Source organism: Pristis pectinata, chromosome 1 (assembly GCF_009764475.1).
Source record: "Pristis pectinata isolate sPriPec2 chromosome 1, sPriPec2.1.pri, whole genome shotgun sequence".
NCBI classification, from domain to species: Eukaryota; Metazoa; Chordata; class Chondrichthyes; order Rhinopristiformes; family Pristidae; genus Pristis; species Pristis pectinata.
In genome coordinates, this window is record NC_067405.1 from 46607938 (window position 1) to 46625440 (window position 17503).

Sequence of the window (17503 nt, forward strand, 5' to 3'; positions counted from 1 at the left end):
GAGGATGAAAGGGAAGAATCAGAGATGGAGGTGTAATGGTGCGAATAGAGTGGAAAGTGGCAGCAATGGTGATGGAATTTTTTGGTCAAATAGGCACATTACAGCCTTCTGAACAACATCTGAGTTCAACAATTTCAGACAATTAGCAGTTCCAGCATATTTATTCAGATTTCAAGCCTTCTCTCCAATTTCAGGTAATTATTCATCATTGCCTTTCACCATCTTGCCATATCACCCTGCCTTCCACTCTATCACAGACTTTTCATATTTCTTCCCCACTTTCCAAACAACTTAATACATGCTTAATCCCAGTTCTGATGAAAGGTCGTCAAGCTGAAATATTAATTGCTTTTCTTTCCACGGATGTAGCTTGTCCTGCTGAGTATTTCCAGCACTGTTTTGTCAGATGTCTAGCATTTGCAATGTTTTGATTTTTATTACAATAAATGTGAACCGAGTTGGCAATGTAGAAGTTGAATATTTACATTATTTAGCACAACATGAGCTAATATACTCAAGATTCCTGGAAATATAATTGAGCCAGCTCATCTTCTATTTGTCCTGCTACTCTCACTTACCTCTTGTGCTATTCCCAAGGCAATACTTTCTATTTGTGGCCCCGCCTAGGTCTGAGCGTTATGGAGGCCTGGCTGCCAAAGCCATCCCATGGAGTCGAGCAATCTGCAAGCAGCGACCAGACCTCTGAGGTGGACCCTGAAGCCCCAATTCCCAGATTGCCCTGATGGTTTTTTGACAGCTCGCTGACAATCAGAGACATTTTAAAAACTGTTCAAATTAATTTAATTAAACTTATTAAAAAATATAAATTTACTTTCAAACTAAAGAGATAGAAACTAAACATCAAGTAAACAAACAACAAAAAAAAAGCATTTATCTGCACTAGCTCTTCAATAATGCTAAGTGACCCCCATATGCCACCCAATCCTGGTGTAATGTTGAAAAGCTGGATACAAAATACATCCATCTCCTCAGCTGCAAACATTTTTATGCTCTGCCCTAGACTCAGCAGCGAGTGCAGTGGCAGAGGAGGTGGTCAGATACCCCAGCACCTGACCTCCACTTGTTTCTGACTTACTGTATTTCTGACTATTTGTCTTGTTTCTGACATATTGCCAAATGAAGGCACAGAAATCTGAAACTAGTTGACCCATGTACTGCAGATAGATGGAAATTGTCCACCGATTGGGCCAACAGAAGATCCATCCATCAAGTTCTCAGTAATACTTGTTCTTACATTTCCTTTCTAGGACCCTTAATCCAATCTATTTCCCTTTCTGTACCTAATACGATACTGATACATACCGGCAATCTCTCCTATTCCCTCTCAGTCATGATGCAGGATCTTGACCTGAAATGTCAGCTTCCACCTTTTGCCTCCACAGATGCTGATTGACCTGTTGAGTTCTCCCAGCAGCCTGTTTTTGTTCTGGATTTCAGCATCTGCAGTTTCTTTTGTTTCCACCTTTTCTGTCACTTGCTGTGCTTCCACCTATATCTTTTCATCAGATGACATCGACCATTGACCCAAATGTTCAATGGTCCAAGAAGCTGCATTGGCATTGCTGACACATTATTAATGTGCTTTTCCAATAACATGCAGCATTGAACTAATTATGTTAGGGATGATTAGAAAACACAATTCACAGTTCTCACCACAAGGTGAGCTACTCCATCAATTTCTGCACCATTATTCTACATCTGCCATAAAAGCAGTTGAAGCATTTACAGTATTTTAAAGTGTGTTTTCCATATAAATGCTTACTTCTACACAAGTTGAACAGGACCTAATGATTCATCAGCAATCTGGTCAAGTTAAATCTGTTACTTGGGTTGGGTCTTACTTGGTTTCTACTGTGGTATTTTTCCAAGAAAAAGATTGAATCTCTATTCAATTTCATGATATATTAGAAACATTTTTTTTCCCAACATTTCTTTCTCCTCATCTGCAGAGTATTTCGTAATTCACCCATTAACATCTGTTTATGGTTTAATTTTCTCTCTATTCCTATGGAGGAAATTTTAACCCAATAAGAACAGATAGAAATAAATAGGTGCCAAAAATCAGTTTTTTGGAATGGGATCTTAACCCTGTCTGATGTGTTGTCTTCTTAGTTTAAGAGGCATAGCTAGGTCCCAGCAAGAATCCAATTCACCAAAATTAGGGATGCCCTAAACTTGATTGTGAGCAAGCACTTATTGACACATTTACTGTCTGTGTGAGAAGTTATGAGGCACTTTAAATTTGTTTATAACTTGACTCCATCATTTTCTTGTGCAAGATTTCCCAGGGCTCAGTAAACTGAGCAGAGAATCAGACAACTTTAAGTAGCAGTTCAGGTGGGGCTTTAAATTTGTACCATCCCATTTACTTATGGCTGGTCCTTTAGTTTCCTTTGACAGATTTTTGTTGAATGTGCTTATGTGAATACAACTTTTTTTCCTGGCTGCTGGCGATTTCAAATTGACAAGGATTGGGGAACAGTAGAAGAGATGAAAAATGGTTTGTCTTGAACCTGCTGGAGAACACATCAAAAAGGGGAACACCTCCAATGATTGTTCTACCCGAGGGGCTGATTTTGGACCTCGGGAACAAGGCAGGACATCAGGGAAAAAGTTGAGAAGGGGGGAGCAGAGTGCAAGTAGATTTCTCGCCCCCATGTGCCTCTTCATCCCTTTGCTTCTTCTGGACCAGACCACATCACTTCAGTCACTTGTTTTGCAGACCACAGTATTGTGTCACAGGTCATCTCTAATAAGTATAGAAGTGAATGAGTTGGTATTCAAAACCAGAACAGTTGGTTTGTGATCTCTACAGCTTAATCTGGGAGGTATGCGTGGAACTTCACGCAGGCAGACTCTTGCAGTTTCCTTAGGACCCTTCCATCCTTTCCACTACCATGTGAAGAGCACATGTTGATCAGTACATGTCTAGATTACATTCATTAGTGATGCATGTGAATGTACACATGCTGCAAAATATAAAATAGCTGTAAACGTTATTAATTGCACAGCTGCATTGTAAACTATCTTACTACGAAAACTTAAGTTACCTTCTTGAAGACCTAACAGATTTTTAAAAAAACTAGTTGTATTTAATAATTTTATTTTCTGATTACAATGGTTGATGTTGTTCTAAATACAACTCACTGTAAGATTTCTAAATTTTTCCAAAGATTTAAGTTGTATTTAATCTCAGTTTTATGAAAAAAGTTAGCTGTAGAACTTATCATTTAATTTCTATAAACATCAACACATTAATACTTAACAGTGAATGCAGAAATATTTTCTACAATAAAAAGTGCATTTTCTTCCCTAAAGGAAAATTGCATGCCTTCCTACCTTTTGGTTGATGTTTCCGACTCATCCACTATATCAGCTGAAAATTACAAGTGAATTGTTTCACAAGGTAAACACGTAATGTGTAGCAATTCAGTAAATGAAGTAAAATTAGTCACCCTCCAACTCTATCAAGAGCTGGTTGCTTTAACATTGTGTGAGAGTAGAGTACAAAAAAAATCCCAGATTCACACCTTCAATTATCCAAAAGATAAGTGGAGATTGAACTCAATATGAAAAGTGAAAAATTCTCTTTCCCTTCCTGCTTTTTTGGAAATCCAAATACTGGTTCTAGGATGGAATCAGCAAATGTCTAGGAGTAGGTTCTTTTGGTCAGGATGTGGAATGTGTTTTATTTGCTGTCCTACCCAGCAAATGTTCAACTATGTTATTACTAAGTCACAAATACATGTGGCTAGAAGTTGCTGGAAAATGCCAAAAGTCCCATAATAAATTGCTGGCATAATTGTCAGAAAGTTCAGGATCCCCACATGAATGCATAACTTACAAAACTGCTGACTGCTCTTTGCCAGTATTTTGCTGACTGCTCAAAAATACTGGACCCCTCATGAAACTCAAAGGAGCACAAATTTTTAATAATTCCCCTGCAATTACACCAGGGAATCTTCTTGTTGAACTTTTGTTGGAACTGCAATCTTTTTTCTTGCAATGGAGAAAAATGGTTATGAGAAAGAAGAGCACGTATTAAATCATTAACAATTTTGAATCACATTTGGTCATATGTTCATAGTTGTTTACAATTGTGTTAAGTATTTTATTTTTTGAATTCTCTAACTGATTTTTCTTTAAATTATTTTATTGTTCCTGAATGACAGATGTTGAAGTATCAATATTGCATGATAGGTCAGATAACTGGTAAAGCTTGTGGTGTGCAGCTGAGCTAAAACAGACAGAATTTTTTGGTTTTGTGGGTGGAGGCTGCCCATGCCTCCCAACATAACAGTATTAAACCACATAATGCCCTGCCACCCATCAAAGTTCCTTTCACTTGTTTTGTGCACAAGTTTCACCTGACCTTCTGATGTGATGGCATTACATTTCACAAAGTCTCCACTGCTCAGGGCCTTGCTACTTAGCATAGGGATGGCTTTGTACAGCAAGTTGACATCAACTGATCCGAGAAGACAACTTTCATAACTGTTGTAGGCGAGCAGCAGGCATGGCTGACTCAGTGTTGGAAGCAAGTTCTGGCTCATTATATTACACAAAGGTCGATCTCTTTAAAGTATCGTGCATTTCTATAAATGATGCTTTTGCTGGAAGGATTAGTAAGTGAATAATAAATTACGGAATATAAAGTCAGGTTTGTTCTATCAGGAAAAAAAAAGTCAAACCCTTGACCATCTTCTTGAAATGAATAAAACACACTCAAAGCTGACACAAAGACAAAGTTTCATTTTCTATACTGAATATCCATTACAAAATGTTGCTTATCAAAGACGTTGAAATACTCCTAACCCTCATTTGGAACTTTTTTCAACACTAGATTTGATCATTCTCACCAGCATTCAATATTCTACTGTCCATAAGCTCAACGTTATCCAAAACTCAGCATTCTACTTTCTATAGCATACAGAGTTCTGTTCACCCTTCATTCCTCCACTTCCATCTTACACTGGCTTCCAGTTAAACTACACCCTGGTTTTAAAATTCTTGTATTTGTTTTCAATTCAATGGCATCATATTCCCCATGCATTTTAACCTCCTCACAGAACCTTTATTAATCTAAACTTGTTTAAATCTGGCTTCTTGATCATTTTCATACTGAATTGCTTCATAAATTTCAACATTACTTTCTAGGTGGCATGATCTTTACAATTCTCTTCCTAAATAGCTCTTTTACTCTTCCTCTTTCCCCAAAAACCTTTCAGATTCTCCTCAAAACACACCCCTTTAACCAAGTTTTTCATCATTTGCTGCAATATCTCCTTAACTGACTTGGTGTCAAATTTTATTTAATAATGCCCCTGTGAAGTGCCTTGACTTTGTGCTACATTAGCTCCTGTTGTAATAGCCAATCAATTATATTTCATGCTTATGGTATCCATAAGTCATAAATTTTGTAAGCTGTCTTTTACAGAAATACAGAATGTTCACCTGGACCAGGCAACATTCAATTGATACTTCTCATGTTTGGAGAAGTTTTCCATTGTTCATTCTTCTACAGAGAAGTGTTAAATGTACTAAAATAAAGACTCTCAATGGCTGTCATCAATGCATTCTAATCAGCTCCAAGGAGCTTAAATTGAAAACAACTTTGGTCATTCCCTCATTTCTGAAAATAGTGAATATCAGTCTTCAGCTAAACTGGCCTTCTGAGAATGAGGAAAAATAAATCAGAGTCTGAGTGACAGCCTCAAGGGTCTTGGTTCTGACTAAAGCCCTCGTCCTACATCAGCTGCCAAAACATTTAACTGGAAATCCAACAATATAAAAGCAGATAATATTAAATAAAATAATTAAAATGAAAACCTCTTCTGAACTTGGTTTCCGTCAAAATTATTTCTTCTGACAAATCCTTCCTGAGGCACATTTTCATGTGGCAAACATGCAGTTTATTCCACAACTAATATCTGCAGCATTGTAAAGTACATAATTTTATCCCTAAGGAGTTCAATCATGTTGTTTTTTCTAATGAAAAAGAACACATTTGGAAATTAAGTTGTTGCAATCTGTTGCATGTAATAATTGTGAAGATTTTGCAGTTATTTTCCTTATAAATTTACTCACTTCATAAAACAATTTAATTGTAGAAGCATTTATTACTTATTCTTACTTGTATCAGTTTTATTTACGCTATCTTCTTATTACTTAATCTCTATTACTTAATCTTCACTTTCTTCATAAAGTTTCAACCTACAACTCAAGAAATTTCTTAATATAGACCTAAAGGGAGCAAGGCGACCCTTAGGAGTTCAAGGATTACAACAAGTGATTAATTATAATACAGGTAACACATCTACATTGTTCTATGTGCACCATCCAGCTGGACCCCACATAACAACTGCTAGACACTCAACAAGAAGTCAATATCTTCAATGGTTCTCTCCAATGCTTAAAGGAACCAAGTGAAGGAGAGGCAAAGTGTGACTACAGCACAAGTTCATCAGACCTGAGAAAAATCGAATGGCAGAACGTGTACCCTGTGGTTTTTGGACACTTAAGTAAAGGAGGTACAAAGTAAGAGACATCCTGCATCTTCAAAAGGCCCAAACATGCACTCAAAAGGCAGTGAAAGCAGATCGCTTTGGACTTCAGTATCACAAGTAGTCTCCAAGGACCAATGCTGCAAGTAGTTCAATGACTGCAAATCAATAGTCAAGCTTTTTGAGACATATTTTCACATATCATATACTACCAACTGCTCTACTAGTGTCAGGCACTGTTCAATTCACCATATTTGGATCACTCACCTGATAATAATCAGGACCTTCAGCTGAAGTTAAGATACTTAATTGACTTTCACATTTAGCACTGTTGCAAGTTTCATACCCAAATTTTGCAGCTTGTACCCTATTTACCATGATAGTCACATCACTCAAATAGATTGAATTACTCATTTAAATTCTTCTCCCTCTCTTGCAGGGCAAGATGGAACGTAATCAGAGCCAGTAGGGGAACACCTGTATCTGCATTTCTCAATCCGCATGGAATAAATATTATTGGGACAGCAGCCAGTGGCAGTTTTAAAATCAAAGACCACAGTATCCTCAAACCAAGCATAATCCTCCACTTCACATCCTATTTTCCCCTCAACTTACACTCTTTCTGAGTGACAACACTGCAGGTGGTGCAAGTTTCCATCTTAGTTTCCCTACTCCCCACACCGCAGCGTACATTCGCTTCTTTTTACTTCAGATACCCAAGCAATTGAGAGATAGCAAGAATCCTGTGACACAATCAGACCATCAATAAATTTCACAATTGCAGACATCAGCTCAGGAACTGGCATTGACTCCAATTTAGAAGATGGTATGGGAGGCACGGTCTGCACATAGCAGATCATTGAGCAAAAGCGTGCTGCAGCCAGGGAAAGAGCAAGGCGCCAGCTTGCCAGAGACCAAAGCTGTACAAGATGTCCGTTGCAGATTCTCAGATGAGTTTAGTGGGATGAACTAGAGAAGATAGAAGGCAAGAAACAGAAGCAGAATGCCATTTGGTCCCTTATGTCTGATTTGAAATTCAAACAGCTCATTATCATTTTTTTACCCCAGCACCATTTTCCTCCACTAACCTATCTCATGAGTCAAATCCCTCTCTTGTCCTGAATATACTGAGTGACTGAACCTCCACAACCCCCGGGGAAGAGAATTCCAAAGATTCGCAACCCTCTCGGTGAAGAAATTTTTTCTCTCAGTCCAGAATGGCCGACCCATTACTTTGACACTATGACTGCTGCTTCTAGGCACTCCAGCTGGGAAAAGCATCAACCCTGTTAATTCCATAAGAACTTCCTATGTTTCAATGAGACAACTTTTCATTCTTCCAAACTGTGGGCCGTATAAGCCCAATTAACTTAATATCTCCTCATAAGACAAACCCCAGGTATCAATCTGGTGAATATCTGTTGCATTCCTTCTGTTGCCAGGTTATCCTTCCTCAAATAAGGTTTTCCTGAGGATAAAACTGTACACAACATTCCAGATGCATCTCACCAAGGCTCTATACATTTCCAGAACAACACTTTCACTCTTGCTCACAAATAATGCAATGAAGGCTAAAATTCCATATGCCTTCCTAATTGCTTGCTGTGCCTGTATGTTAAGTTTCAGTGATTTGTGCACAAAGCAACCCAAGTCCCTCTGTATACCAATACCTTTCAATATCTCACCATTTAAAATTTACTGCGTTTCTATTTTTTTTCCTACCAAAGTGGATGATGTAACATGCCCCACATTATATTCTATCTACTATACCTTCCATTTTCACTTAGACCATCTGTTTCTCATGTTGCCCTTCTGCATCATCCTCATAACCCACACTGCCATCCAGCTTTGTATTAAAGGGGAATGTATAATAAAGTGCTTTGTGCAATGAGAATTTTGTGTGCAGGGTGTCTGGGAACACATTGGAGTCTGGAATGAACTGGCCTCAAGGCTTTGCAGAAGAATTTAGAGGTCATCCGTTCCAATGCTGAAATGGTGGCCAATCCACTGACATTCTCTTGGACCTGATTAAGATGCTGCATCCTTCAATGTAGTAAGAACAGAACCCACCCAACATATTAGAAGTGCTGGTAGGTTCAAACTTCTGTCACACAAGGCAAGATGCAGCCTTCAAGGATTTAGATTACAATGAACAAAGATGTTTACAGAATCTCATAGCAGTCTTGGAGTCCGATTCCAATATATCACTCGGAACTGCTGATGAGAGATTAGTGGTGGCTCCAAGGAGCATGAACCCTTTGACCTATCTGACAAAGAAAGTATGTCATCCCATCCTTGCCACACCCTTATTGTCTTTCCCATCATCTGTTAGCCAGCCTACCCTTACTGATGGAACCACATCAAAATGGTGTTCTCTGTAGCCAAGCTTCTCAGACCAAAGCTGATTGAGGTCACCCTCTATGTCCATCTGCTTCATAAAGTTGAAACAACTATGTAATATACCAAATACTTGCAGAACCCAAACAAATAGACAGAAGCAATTAATCAGAAACTGACTGCTAGTTAATGGATAACCCCATCAAATAGTGCTGGTAGGGTGTCCAACCCACAGCAGGTTTTTAAATAGGCATTATCCAGAGCATTCAGCATGCCAGTGAGAAATCAGTATTTCAAGCTGATTAAGTCACAATCCATTGATGCCACATACTTTCAATGAATGTTCACTGTGCATGCTACCATCTTTTTTTAATGTGGCATTTTATCCGATTTTTCACATATATGTGCACCTATGGTGCAGAAGTTGTAGTACCCAAATTTTATGCACCAACAATCCTAATTTCTCACAGAGTACCTTTTCATCGCTGGTAGTTGACTCTGGGTGAGGCAGGGGACTGTTTTGATGGCTGCTTTCCACAGTTGGTGTTTCTTCTACTTTAGTCCTAACTGCTGGTAATGCAAGTGGTGACATGTCTAATGGTATCTGTGAAATTAGACCAAATTAAAACTTCAGGTGAGAACTAAAACCACTAATAATTAGACATTTAACTTGATTGAATTTGCAAATCTCATATTCAGTTATATTATAAATATATTAGCTGTGCTCCAACATTGAATCAAGCAAGAATTCCTTATCATAATGCCTGACTTATTGAGTCTAGGCAACTGTACTAAAAAATACACTAATGTTGCAATTAAGAATGAAAAGCCTTTATAAATTAGTACACAGATGCCAAAGATGTAAGTCTAGGAAATTGATGGTGCTGCACCTGATCAACAACTGCGAAACCTAGATGCACCTTCCACCACATTGATAATAGCTGCTCAGTTGGTGTGGTACTGAAATTCTCTCTTTTTCAATCTTTTTATTAGTTTTCAAATTAATACAGATTAATATACAACATCAATGTTTGTACATGTAATGCAAAGAGATCAGGAGAACAATCATGGCCTAGATAATCATAAAGAACAATAAAATAAAAAAATCTGTAGATCCCATGATCTCTGAGTAAATGAATATAATAAAAGGAAAAAGATTTATTATATATATATAAAAAAATATATATATATAAAAATAAAAGTAAGAAAAAAATCCCCAAATCAATAAGATAAATTATAAACAATATATCAAACCAAACTAAACTAAACAGAAAAATTTCAAAAAAAAACAAGAAAGAAAAGGCTGGACTGAAATTTCTCAGTAGAAACAGAGAAATATTATGTCGTCAACTCAGTTCCTCTAAATTGGAAAGTTATTGAAAGGGGATCTATATCATGTGAAAATATTGAATAAATGGACTCCAAAGTGTGGTACTGAAATTGGCTTCAGGTTCACTACATATGCAGATTATTTTCAGGTGCTTTTACTTAACTGGAGTACAAGTAATCATAGCAGGCACCATGTAATCAGTTTCTTCAGGCACTCAAAAAACCAAACTAATGATTTTTAAACACATTACATTTTAAAAAAAAACTTATTTTTTGTGGATCCAGGCAGAAGAATACTCATAGCTCATTAGCAGATTGCTATTCTGCCAACAGCCTCATTAGGTGGCTGCAGCACATGCTGTACCGGGGTTGTGCCAAAAACAGCCACCACGTAATTACTAGACCATGATTTCTAAATCATTGGTTTCTTGGGTGAAATTATGAAATTCACTTAAAATATTCAGTTATCGGTGTATTGTAGATTTGAATAGGAGTAGAAAATGTTAGGTCTGGATTTGATTGGTATTACAGTGATACAATTAGATGAAGAAAAGGTTACCTTTAGTTTAGAATTGCAGAGATTCTCTAATATTTTCCAATTAAACAATTTGTACACATTTTAACCATGTCCCAGCCATAAGAATTTTGTCTAGTCATTGCAAAAACTATCATCAATGAAAATTCATTGATAGGCAACTACAAGGAGGAGATGTAATATTTAATATATCGTTAAAGCACCAGTAGCTTTAAACAGAGATTTACAACTCAAAAAAAACAATCACAAAATATCATTTTCCACATTTCCTTTGGACATAAAGGGAGGTATAGAAGTCTATACCAATTCACAGAGTAACCCTATTGCTTCATAGATTTTCCCTGTAACCTATTCTCACCACATTCCCATCCACTCCCCCTTAGTCATTGACACACTTGGGGCAATTTACAGTAGCCAATTAACCTACTAAACCACGCATCTTTGTGAGTCCTTGGTTTCCCCCAGATGCTCAGAGAGAGCATACAAACTTCATAAAGACAGCAGCAGAAGTCAGGATTCAACCTGGGTCTCTGGAACCATAAGCTGGCAGCTCTACTAGATGTACCTCTGTGCCACCCACTCCATTAAACGAGCACTAACAGTGATCAGATGTCTTCTGAAAATGAGAATCAACTGTAGCTTTGAAATCATGTTTCAATCTTGAAAAATCCACAACACAAATATATTTAATCACCTTTTTGATGTCATCTTCTGAAGCCTTCTTAAATTCATTTTCAAACGGACTTGCTAGTTCATTAAATAACCCGACCTCTTCACAATTCTTTAGAAAACGAGTTGGAGTTGGAGTTTGGTCTAAAAGGTTTCAAAATGATAAAATCATGGCACTTTTAGAAACAACTTTGTTAGAATCAACTCCATTAACTTGCATACTAGTTATTGCAAAAAGAATTAACACAGTAATAATTTATCTTGGGTAATAATCTATTCTCCAGACTCTAGAATTTAGATGCAAAGAATAAGACAAAGAAAAACAACAATTATGCTTCAAATAATTCAAGACATATGGCAGCTCATAATGCTATTGGGAGATAAGGTTCCACTGGTAAATTATTTACTTAGAAAACTAGTGGTTATTTGAGTTTATTAATCTTTTGAATGGCTACTTTCACTACTGCCCCTAATCTTGAATACAACCTGATTATTGCTCAGTAGATTTACAGCAGTTAATTTTTTTCATTAAATGAGAAATTATAATTCAAAAGGTGACAGTTTTCATGTGCAAAGATATTAACAACTGAATGCTTTGTGAGAACCTATTTCTGAAGTATCAATGTAAAACAACAAAAATAATTCCAAAGATGAAATATACACTTTACATGAAAAATGCTCTTAAATTATGATATGGTCAGTTAACGTATGTCTTGCATATGAGAGCCTTGCATATGAAGAAATTAATTAAAAGCAGGAGGCCATTGAGTCACTCAATCCTGCTCCATTTAATAATCAAGTAAGAGCCAAGTGTAAACTCGTCAGCAATCCAATCTATCTGCAGTAACTTTTCACTACCTTAGAGTTTCTATCTACCTCTGCTAAAAGATATTGAAACTCTGTTGCTTATTTTCTACCTCTGCTAAAACATATTGAAACTCCGTTGCTACCATGCTTTGAGAGTTGCAAAGACACAAGAATCTCAGAAAAAAAATTCTGCCTTGTGACTCATCTCCATTTTAAATAGACAGCTCCTCATTCCAGATTCTTCTACATGAAGAAAAACTCTGCATATCCACCCTGTCTATGGCTCAATCAAGTCAGCTCTCAAGCTTTCTTAACTCCAATGGACACAATCCCAGTTATTAGTGTAGTAAGCCTCCTCTGAACTTCCAACAGATAGACATCCTTCTTTAAATGTACACAATGCACCAGCTGTGGTCACACTAGTGTCCTATATAAATAAAGCATAACCTCCCTACGTTTTTATTCTATTCCTTAGTAATAAATAATATCATTGTTAGCTCCTCTACTGTTGCTTTTTCTGCATACACACCTTCTGCAAAACTAGAACACCCAAGTTCCCCTGCATTTCAGAACTCTGAAATCATTTAGATATTATTCTGACAACCTTTTCTTGTCATGGAAATGTGTCTGCTCTACAGCCACTCTATCTTCTGTTTGAAGATCTCAATTTATTATTTTGCCTAACAATGTTTGATTTAAATCCACCTCAACCAGATCCTTTTGCAACTCACTTTGGTTCTTTTCCAATTAAGTGTTCTTAAACTTGACTGTTCCCTGACCTATTATAAATATGTTAATACGATCACTGCATCTAAAGTTTTTCCAACTAAAACATGCTCCAGTGCAAAGCTCTGTTGAGATTCAATTCAATATCTCATCAACAAACATTTACCCCTGATTATCATCAACCTAGTATTTAGTGTGGGTACCGAGCAGAAATTTCACTGATGGGAAAAGGAAGGTCAACTGAAGACTGAATCTGCAAATGAATGAAGTTCAGTGGGGTCTAAATGTTCCATTGCATGAATCACAAGAAGTTAGCAGGCAAGTCTAACAGATAGTTAGGAAGGCAAATGGCACTTTGGCTTTTATTGTGAAGGGGTTGGAGTTAGAATATAAGAAACAGATTCAGAAAAGAAAATAGAATGGCAAAGATTATAAGCTAACATAAAATATAACTAGTATTATTATATAAACACATAAATTGGGTAGTCAAAAAGGGGGAAGGGTAGGGCCAACTAGGGGCAAAAAAATTAATGTGGAAGCAGAGAGCATGACTCAGGTACTAAATGAATATTTATGTTTTAACCTGAGGAAGTTGTCAACAGTAAAGGAGGAATTAGTGTTGGATAAACGGAGGCAATAAAAGATCTGTGGTCCTTAAATTCACCTGGTGTAAATGGGACTCATTCCACATTACTGAGAAAAGCAAAAAGGAAAAATCAGGAAGACTATGGCCAAAATCTTCACACCTTCCTTGGGAACAAAGGTGAATATTAGAGGACTGCATATTTTTACCTCATCTCTAAGATTTGCAAGTCTTTGGAACACTTCTTAAAGGATGGTGGAATAGAGTCTTCTGAGTTTTTTTTAAAAAAGTAAATGCAGAATGATTGATGATTAGGGGATGAAAGGTTATTTCAGGTAGACGGGGATGTGGATTTGAGATTGTAATCAGACCATGGTGGAGCTTAAGTGGCCTACCCATCCTAACTTGTTTATTTGCATTAAACCAGGCTTCACATGGACATTGATAAATTAGTAAAATTGCAGTCACAAAGCAGATGAAGTGAATGCAGAGAACTGCATACTGGTGGGATGACTAAAGATGGGCAATGAGAACTAAGCCATTTCATGTTAAAATATTTGCAGGAACAGAAATTTTGTAGTTGTAAAAATAACTTTGAAGGTAGCTGGACAGGTTGAAGAGGCTTGGGTTTATAACTTTATTAATAATAAGGAATCAACTTAAAACTAGTTCATTTCTGGGCACCACAATAATGTGCAGTATGACAAAGCTCTAGAGAGGATGCAAATGGCATCCACAAATGGCAGCTGGGTTGGAAGACTTTTCTCATGTGGAAAGACAAAAGTTGGAGTTGTACTCTTTATAGGACAATTGAAGTGCAGATTTGGTAAGGGTATTCAAAAATCACAATCTGTGACTGTTCACTGTGGCAAAAAGATTGGTAACTGGTGACAGAAATTTAAGGCAACTGGCAAAAGAAACCAGAGATGCTTCCTTGGGCAGAGAATTCCACAGATTCACTACTATCTGGGAAAAGCAGTTCTTCCTCATCTGTGTCTTAAAGGTACTCCCCCTAATCTTGAGGCCATGTCTCCTAGTTCTAGTCTCACCTACCAATGGAAACAACTTTCCTACCTCTCTTATCTATCCCTTTCATAATTTTATGTTTCTATAAGATCCCCTCTCATTCTTCTGAATTCCAGTGAGTATAGTCCCAGGTGACTTAATCTCTTCTCATAAGCTAACCCCCTCATCTCCGGAATCAACCTGGTGAATGCCCTCTGCACCACCTCCAAAGCCAAAGCCAGTATATATATTCTCAAGTAAGGAGACCAGAACTGCATGTAGTACTCCAGGTGCGGCCTCACCAGTACTATGTACAGTTGCAGGTTAATCTCCCTGCTCTTAAATTCAATCCCTCCAGCAATGAAGGCCAACATTCCACTTGCCCAAGTCCCTCTGAACAACAGCATGCTGCAATCTTTCATCATTTAAATAATAATCTGATCTTTTACTTTTCCTTTCAAAGTGGATGACCTCACATTAACCAACATTGTACTCCATCTGCCAGACCCTTGCCCACTCACTTAACTTGTCTAGATCTCTCTGCAGACTCTCTGCATCCTCTGCGCAATTTGCTTTTCCACTCAATTTAGTGTCATCAGCAAACTTAGATATGCTACACTCAGTCCCCTCTTCCAAATCGTTGATCTATCATGAACAGTTGCAGGCCCAGCAACGACCCCTGCGGCACCCTGCTCAGCACTGATTTCCAACCAGGAAAACACCCATTTATCCCAACTCTCTGCCTTTTATTGGTTAACCAATCCGTAACCCATGCTAATACATTACCCCAACTCCAGGCTTCCTTATCTTATAGATAAGTCTTTTCGCGGCACCTTATCGAACGCCTTCTGGAAATCCAAGTATACAACATCCAGCTGTTCCCCTCTATCCACTGCCTCATTATATCCTCAAGGAATTCCAGTAAGTTTGTCAAACAGGACCTGCCCTTCCTGAATCCATGCTGTGCCAGCCTGATGGAACCATTTCTATCCAGATGTCTCACAATTTCTGTTTAATGATAGCTTCAAGCATTTTCCCCGACTACAGACGTTAAGCTAACTGGCCTATAGTTACCTGCCTTTTGCCTACATCCTTTCTTAAACAGCAGCGTGACATTTCAATCCACTTGGACTTACCCAGAATCTAGAGAATTTTGGTAAATTATCACAAACGCCTCTACTATAACTTCTGCCATTTCTTTCAGTACCCTGAGTGATTGTATTGAGGTCCTCACCTCCCATCACATCCATAACATCTCTCTTTGGCATATTAGCTGTGTCCTTCACCACGAAGACAGACACAAAATAGTCATTCAAAGCTTTGGTCATTTCCGCATTACCCAATATTAATTCCCCCTTCTATCTTCCAAGGGACCTATGTTCACTTTAGCCACCCTTTTCTGCTTTATATCATTAGAAAAACTTTTACCATCTGTTTTTAAATTTTGTGCTAGTTTACTTTCATAATCTATCTTCCCTTTCTTTATTGCTTGCTTAGTGGTTCTTTGTTGCTTTTTAAAGTTTTCCCAATCTTCCAGTTTCCCCACTGCCCTTGGCAACTTTGTAGCATTTAGAAAAGCTTTTAAATTCAATATATTTTATTATTGTGCGTAATGAACCAAGCATAGTAAGCCATCAGTAAAATAGGTTTTTCTATCTGTTTGGTCATTAAATCTTTTATTGTACCAAAGTATTATATACTGTAATATCTTTAATATGAAAGGGTCCCTCATTAAAATAAATATTTGATCAATATTTCATTAACTTTCTGAAGTTTGGATTATTTTATATGGGTGAAGAGAAACAGATACTAACCAGCCACTATGACACTGTCATTACGTGCTGGACCAAACTTTAATGTCATCTCATGTTTGTGCTTGTGAACAGCCAAGTGATCCTCATTTGTGAAGCGCTGCAAAAACATTTTAAATAAATTAGTTTGCAATTCACACTTAGCAATAATAACTTCTAGATATGCAAAACAACCACAGGTTTTCTCTTTCATATTTTTCTTCAAAATGTTTCCATGACTGAGTTTTCATAAACCATGGAAAGGTCATGGAAGAAAGTATTCCAACACAGAAGTAAGGCTCAAATGTTCCCATTTTCTACTTCAGGCATGCTGTGACATCTCCGAGCAGGTCTACCAATTAAGTTGAACAATGTGGGTAGTGTATGCAATTAAATTTGGTTAATTAAAAATTGGATAACACTACTCAAAAGTTACATCTTCCAGTATCCTGTAATTATGAGATATAAAAAAAATTCTATTCCAACTGTAGGACTGTACTCAAAACAATATGAAAGACCAGGATTTTATTTGCAAAAAATTATAAAAGTCACTGCCAGCACAAGCAAGCAAAGTCATAGATTGAGTTACAATGATGCAGCCCCAATTCTGCAAAAGAAAAATCTGTCAATTATACTTAGAGGTTTCACACCAGAATGAAAAACTATTTGTCTCTACATATCCCACTTAACATGGTACCATGCATGTAAGGATAAAATATGCTGTTGTATTGCTTTTTAAACCTTGCAAATGAATCTATATACTTTTATATACAGTTGAACATCAAAACAAAATTGAATAAAATTTGTGTTACCTGACCACAACCAGGAGCAGTACAAACAAAAGGTTTGTCATCACTCATGTTCAGTAGATCCTTGCTTCACCTGTATCAACAATCAAATATGTAATAAAAAATACAATAAAAGTACTCAATCCAATTATTATCAAGTCATGGACACTTTGTTGTTGACTCAGACCAAATGGATAAATAGATCAAAACTAGGAAATCTTAATTCCAACAATCTACACCTGATTTAAAACTAGACATTCAAGAATGAAAATATAATTTTTTTTTGAACACACTGTATTCCTCAAGTCTTTGCTCCCAGAATTGCTATTCCCCCCACCCCCCAAAATAGATGTCTAATTTTCCTCAAGTTGTGATGTATAAAATGGTAGAGTACAAATTACACATGATTA

The 17503-nt window shown here is 37.1% G+C and overlaps 1 protein-coding gene across 6 annotated transcripts in view; it reads right to left on the minus strand.

Moving 5' to 3' along the window:
* The window catches only part of atf2 (activating transcription factor 2), a 101945-nt gene that overhangs the window by 57282 nt on the left and 27160 nt on the right, over positions 1 to 17503 (minus strand). For all 6 annotated transcript variants that reach the window (XM_052024422.1, XM_052024413.1, XM_052024428.1 and 3 more), the window contains 4 exons: positions 17118 to 17187; positions 16330 to 16426; positions 11420 to 11538; positions 9337 to 9465 (listed from right to left, as the gene is read on the minus strand). In XM_052024422.1, coding sequence (XP_051880382.1) covers positions 9337 to 9465; positions 11420 to 11538; positions 16330 to 16426; positions 17118 to 17165 — 393 coding nt within the window. In that variant the 5' untranslated portion in view covers positions 17166 to 17187. The remainder of the gene's footprint in view (positions 1 to 9336; positions 9466 to 11419; positions 11539 to 16329; positions 16427 to 17117; positions 17188 to 17503) is intronic.